This window comes from Bactrocera latifrons, unplaced genomic scaffold (assembly GCF_001853355.1).
Source record: "Bactrocera latifrons isolate USDA-ARS-PBARC rearing strain unplaced genomic scaffold, ASM185335v1 scaffold_67, whole genome shotgun sequence".
Lineage (NCBI taxonomy): Eukaryota > Metazoa > Arthropoda > Insecta > Diptera > Tephritidae > Bactrocera > Bactrocera latifrons.
In genome coordinates, this window is record NW_017537345.1 from 1,358,150 (window position 1) to 1,365,173 (window position 7,024).

General features: G+C 33.6%; 1 protein-coding gene across 5 annotated transcripts in view; it reads right to left on the reverse strand.

The window, feature by feature from the left end:
- Nucleotides 1–176: 176 nt before the first annotated feature.
- LOC108975592 (zinc transporter ZIP13 homolog) overlaps nt 177–7,024 on the reverse strand; it is a 13,018-nt gene continuing 6,170 nt past the window's right edge. For all 5 annotated transcript variants that reach the window (XM_018944173.1, XM_018944172.1, XM_018944171.1 and 2 more), the window contains 5 exons: nt 1,989–2,480; nt 1,794–1,901; nt 1,318–1,725; nt 1,100–1,255; nt 177–1,043 (listed from right to left, as the gene is read on the reverse strand). In XM_018944173.1, the coding sequence (XP_018799718.1) occupies nt 865–1,043; nt 1,100–1,255; nt 1,318–1,725; nt 1,794–1,901; nt 1,989–2,211 (1,074 nt within the window). In that variant the 5' untranslated portion in view covers nt 2,212–2,480 and the 3' untranslated portion in view covers nt 177–864. The remainder of the gene's footprint in view (nt 1,044–1,099; nt 1,256–1,317; nt 1,726–1,793; nt 1,902–1,988; nt 2,481–7,024) is intronic.

The following is a 7,024-nucleotide window of genomic DNA, read 5'->3' on the forward strand; positions in this document are numbered from 1 at the left end:
AGTCAATTGAAGTCGTGCAGCCCTACGTCCATTGGAGTCTATTYCAAAAATTTGCTTCAAAAACTGTTCTGAGAATTGGAAAAATCGTTGGCACAAGTGTATTGGGACAAGAGGGATGACATAGGTATATTTTGTAGAATAAATTAAAAGTTTTAAAATTATAAACACAGYACAGGTACATCATATTTATGAATGTTTGTATTTACAGTGGTCAATAATCAAGTCATCTTTCACACAAAATATCTTRTAGTCGTTTATAACTAATGGCATTTTCTTAAAGAATTTTTAAAAGGATCAATATCACAAATGAACGGAATATCGATCTTCTTTCATTACAGTTATGTTTAATTCAACTGTCTCTTACTATTGCTACTTAATAAAATTTGAAACAGTAAATTTATTTATATTAAATTCATGAAAGTTAAAACAGTTTTACAGAAATAAATGTTGTAGGCAATCCACATGGCCGACCTTGATCGCCAAAATAGTTKTTGTATGTATGAGAGCTACAATAATGTAAGTAAAATCATGATTTTGGCGAAATATTAAAAAATATATTAACAATTTTTGTATAACTTTTAATACCATTTCGGTACATAGTGATTTCGTTTGAGTGTGCTTGCAATAATTCAAATCAGATTTCAACTAAATTTAAAATTATGCACTTGGTTGTGTATTTGTTCTCCACTATTTTGTAACGATTATTTCACATAATGCCAAATAAAATGTGTTTTATATTGTACTCCTTGCTTGGTATTACGCGATTGTACAGATACATTATTTTTCGCTTATTTATTTTATAGAAACACACAAGTGCTATAACAAATTTTGCAAATGTTTTGGGTTTTTAAACATTTACAGCGCTCAYGCCTCAAAAAATGCAGTCATAAAAGCCATAATTAGAATACCAAATATCAACGCAAGCAACTGTTTTAAGGACTCAGCTTTCTCTTCTTCTTTTAGGAGATCTGGTAATACTGTCACCAATGCTATATGTAAAAATCCACCAGCCGTAAAAGGCATAATCCAGGAGGTTCGCGCCTCTGAAAGTTTACATTATTAATATAAAATGAAAATGTAAAGGCAAATGTAAATTTACCCATTGCCGATGTAACGCCCGAACCACCAATCGCAACCAACGCACCCATCAGACCGGCTCCGGCGGTTAAAAGCTGGGCACGTGCAGCATCCCATCGACTAAAACCAGATCGTAAAAGTATGGCAAAGTCTCCGACTTCGTGGGGTATCTCGTGCACTGCACAAAACATAAATATTATGCATAAGRGAAATACATTTCAATTAGTAATTTAGACTTACACAAAATTGCAAATGTTGCCAAWACACCATGTCGGAAGGAAACCAAAAATGAACCCGCAACAGCTAAGCCATGTGTGAAATTRTCAATGGAATTGGCCATTAAATTTAAATAGCCTGCTACTTTTTTGGGTTGTTCCTTTTGTTTTTGYTCTCGTTCACGTAAGAAGCAGCCATTGGGCACATCTTCAATGTCACATGATCTAGCACAGCCTTCCGAATTGTTATGACCGTCGGGAATTTTTCCGCCCGTTTTGCGCAATAAACAATTAGCGATTTCCACACATTTTGGTTGAGGATTCTYTTCATCGGCATTTGTGTAACCAGAGAATATTTTCTCAACTATGGTGAATATAAGTATGCCCGATAGCACCCAAAGGCCTGAGCGTAAGGAAGGATGTTCAGAGGGAGCTGAAATTTTGATAAAATCGTTAACATACGGTAATTGAGAAGTATTTATTTTATAATTGCAAACTTACTATTTTTTTCACCTTCCCAAGCTTCGGGTAAGAGATGCAGAAATACGTCACCCAATAAGCCGCCGACCGCGAAGCTTAACAGCACTTTGAGAAATTTGGATTCACCAGCTGCGAATAAAACAAAGGTTAGTATTAGAAAATATTTATGAAAATTGTTTTTAGTATAACTGTTATATATTGTTTTTGTTAACTTACGATCTTTGTAACCGCCCTCCTTAATTTTTTCATCAGTGGGTATTATGATCAACGGTAGTATACCGGCTAGACCGATGACCACCGAGCCCAGCAAGGAGAACACCCACGGCGTATACACAAAATGATTGCTCATTGTGAGTAGGAAATCTGGCACATAATTATGCACCAAATGTGTGTAAATATGGACGAGCTGCTCGTCGAAAAAATTGCCAGTGCTATTCATTTCGATTGGATTAGACGACTTCTTATATTTATATGAGTATATGTGTATAATATATAGTAGTATTTAGCTTGGTTTCTATATTTCTAAGAAACAGTTATCACAATTCAATATTTACTAAACAGCTAATTTTTTAACTTGTCAGTCGAACGTATTTGAGAGCTGTACGTATTTTATATTTTTATCATGTCGTTTTTATTTATTGGTTTGGAATTTCGTTAGAGTTAAGCCTATTTGCACACTGGAAYCAATTTCAAGTATACTTTCAAAATCTGCAATAAGAAAAGTTTAATAATTTAATAATGTTTATAAAACATAAATTAAAAAATGAAAAATTTCAAATTGTCATGTTTGTCGTCAACATGAAAAACGAGAACATTTTTATTATTATATTAAGTATTCAATAAGATTGAAAATCAATAAGTAAAAATTTTGTATACCTTGCACAGGGAAATACAATATATACCCTTATTAAGTTTGCAACGAAATTTGTAACAGAAGGAGACATCAGAGACCATAGAAATATATTCAATATAAACGATCAGATCAGCGTAACAAGCTGAGTCGATTTCGTTATGTTCATTGGCGTGTATACGTGAACCAGTTTTTGAAATATCGATCTGACGTTTTGCACATGTACTTTTTTCCCAAAATGCTGCTTGTTTGTTGGAACCCTCGATACGGGATTTTAGTTTATAAACGGTATGCAAACTGATTGAACACAATCAAGATCCTGTTTGGAGCACTTTTCATTTGACAATATATCTTCGTGAAACTTGGCATGGATTATTTTCTAACATATGTATGTCAAAATAAAATTCTTCTGTCGAAGAGTATTATATTTTCGTTGGAACTGAAGTTAACGTTTTTTTGATTATTTAAATGACTACATACATAATTGGAAGAAGCTGACGTTTGACTTCCAGAATTTCTTAATTTCATCGTATATAGAAGAAAAGCGGCATGGCAACATATTATATTTCTTCGGGAGAATATGTACATATGATTGAAGGGCATTACGAAAACGACAAGTAAATCCCTTTAGTTAAATCCCAGTTCTAGTTGTTGACTATTTCAAGATAAGATAGACATTGACAATGAATTCAGCTAATATAATGCGAATTGTGTCGAACGCTTTAAATTCAAAACAAGTTGACAACTTGTGAAAGTATAGGCTAGTACATTTATTGAAAACAATAATATAGAAGAATAAAACAAGTTATATAATATAAGCAAATATAGCTAACGGAAATAAAGACAAGAATATCATATTAGTTTAATTTATTTCTTATCTAACTTGAATTCGATACATGAATATGTACGTATGATTATTAATGCTAGTCGTGGGATCTGCGTGACCCGCTAATTTGAAAGTGAAAGAGGTCGGGCAGATTGTAAATGYTTTCAGATATTGATGATAGCCATTTCAAACTGAATATTGCATTGGACGAAATCGGTACTGAAAATTTAGCACATATATATATGTATGTATGTATGTGTAGTGTTTGATCTTTTTCAGCAACTTACATAAGTAGTTTACCATTCGAAATATTGCGCAGGTCATATACTGTCACTGCAAATATTGGAAGTTATATGCATTTGTAAAAATTTCACAATATTAARTTAAACAGTGATAATTTATAAGCAAATTGGTGAATAAAAGTTCACTGCTATCAATATTAATTATTTTAAATAGAAGTGATTTAATAAAATATACATATGTACATTAATTAAATGCATACGCATGCTGCATACATATGTCAGTACATATGTGCATTTTTAAATGAAGTTCTCCTTCAGACTCATTACACATACATAGTTCCATTGCGTCAATCAAGGAGAACCAGAGTGTACGGAGTTTTGTATAGACGTAAGTGTGTATCTATATTTTTAGTTTCTCAGTCGTACATACATACATATATACATCTAAGTATGATTGTGATAATGTATATTTGGATGYATGTATTTCTACTTATGTTATTGGCTGATCGTGACTTCAGGTTATTGCACCGTCTATATGCAAATATAGTAATGCATTTATGTACTACATCATGCCCGACGATTGGAATGTAAGTGTGGTCTGCCCAATCTACAAAAAGGGAGACCCCATAATCTGGGCCAACTACCGTGCGATAAGCCSCCTGAACATCGTAAGACTAATACGGCTGTGTAAACTGACGTAGAGCAATACCAAAAGCTCCCTCAGGAGCGGCGTTAGTTCTGTTTTCTCCAGAATGGAARCGAAGCAAATGGGTCTGGTASYGAACGAGRGCAAGACGAAATATCTCTMGACATCATTAAACAAATAGTTATCGCACTCGTGACTAGGCTCCCACGTTTCTGTTGACAGTCTTAACTTCGAACTCGTAGATAATTTCGTCTATTTTGGAACCAGTATTAACCCCAACAACAATATCAGCCTTGAAATGCATCTCAGAAAAACTCTTGTCAATAGGAGCTACTTCGGACTGAGTAGTCMATTGAGAAGTAAAGTTCCTTCTCGACGAACAAAAACCAAACTCTATAAGTYCATCGTTATTCCTGTCCTGCTATATGGYACAGARGYATGGACAATGACAACATCTGRTGAGTCGACGTTASKAGTTTTTGAGAGAAGATTTATGGTACTTTCCGCACTGGCCACAGCGAATATCGTATTCGATGGAAGGATGAGCTGTATGAGATATACGAYGATATTGACATAGTTACGTCATGTMGTCCGAATGGAMAAAAAGAMTCCACCTCCCTTCGATGTAGTACACGCCGGGTGAAGCAGAGGAAGAGTACGATCTTCACCTCCATTGAAAAACCAGGTGGAGAAGTTTAAGTAGCTCACTCCTATCACTACTTCTAAACTATCTAGTTGCAATAACGGTTATTTTTATAACTCAAAAGCGACCGCAATYTAATTTTAATCTTTATGAGTTCTGCACTCACCTCGAAAATCACAGCTGGTTTGGAAAATAAACTTATATTGTGGATACTTAAAGTGTTTGGTTTGACTAAATAAAATTTTCTCATATAATTAGAAGGAAACATATTTTCGGCAATAGACCAAATCGATGACGATGAGTGACACTTTTCTGTCACTACAATAAATTGACATTTGAGTGAAATTCGTAAGCTTAGGTCGCTTAGTTAACAATTTAAACCAAAAAAGTAAAATATAGAAACCTGAGTATRTGTTTGTCAGTGTTGCCATGAGTGAGAACATATTAACATATTTTTGTGTACCGATCTTTCTTACTTTTTCTCTRCATATCAACGAAATGGACGAAAGAGTACAGATTGTATCACAGTCGATGGCGTTAAAATTCSGACTGTCAACCACGCTCAGATTTTAGGCGTTTCATTTMACAACAAATAAACATTGTTGGTAACAAGTAAGGCAAACGGACAGCCAGCCATTAAGTAAGCTGCACTGACATGGTCACCTGGATGTTGTGAAACTCATAAGAAGAAGCTTCGAACGTATTATAATATTGCATGTGGTACTATTAAAGGATGCCTCTTGATGTCTTCTATCGAAAACCTACATAGTGAGATCTAAATGCTTTCGGTCAAGGAATACGTTACATTCCTTTTCAAACAATTTATGCTGGGTTGTTCTCATAAAAACCGTAGTTGGAGTCAAATCATCACCCATAGTGGASGAAGGCTCGAATGGACCCGATAACCTAGAGTGATCCTTGCATCAATCAAACTACCAAAAGCTAATGAAACTATCACTTTTGGTCTGATAGGACTAAAACGGCAACAATGGTATATACCAGATATGGAAATATATCTAGTTTAAGTATGTTGAAGTAAAGTATTTGTTTTATCGAAAAGTGTGTAAATTGAAGAAGTTATCAAAGAGTAATTATAAATTGTGTGCTACCAAATGCTTTGATTAGATAAAGGCTTGTCTAGCAGTATAAAATTAGTCAATATATACACGTACGTACATATATAAAGTGTTGACAGACAGCAAATATATTAATACTGGAAAAATATTGGGTGATTCTGAAATTTTACGCGTTCATTAAAAATATCATATAACTGAGGATTAAAATTAAATGTTATTAAGTATGCAGCATGAATGTCTGAAGCCATACGATTATAAAATATGCTATATTGTAGTAGTATTGCAAATAAGTTTTAGTAAAAGGATTTTCTTCGAAATTGTATGCAAAAATGTGCAAGTTATTAATAAACATACTTTGGCACTAATAGCGGCAATATAATTAATAATAACATATTTATTTAATAGCTTAAGTGTATGTGCAAGCCGTCGAAGAAACAATTATTGTTAAATGGTATAAACTCTTAAGACATCAGCCGCATTTGACGGAAAACAACAAATCAGTCAATGTATTTATGAAATTCGACAAATTTATGATGTCGCATTTTTTTGGTCTGAACAAGGGAGTTGCTTGCTCACCAGCATTGACGTGCCACGCTTATCAGCAAGACCAATGATGCTACCACGACAATATTACATATAACGCTCTTTGATTATAGCACCATGACTAAAGGCGTAGATAAATGTTATGCTTTGAATGTAGGAAAAAACAGCTTTRGATAATTTTATGTTTGATTTATGTAAATTTCCTCAACTGACCAGCAAACGTGTGCGCAAAGAAGCTAATAGGGTTCAATAACCGTTGTTTTGAGCAGTATAGTATGTAAAGAATTGAAAATTAATACCCACAGTAGGAAATTTGAATAAGAGCAAGTATGACGATCTTTATATTCTCAATTTAACAGAAATAACTTTAGAAATAAAAATTTTTAAATAAAAAGTTCTAAATTATTTTTGTTAAGACCTCAAGAA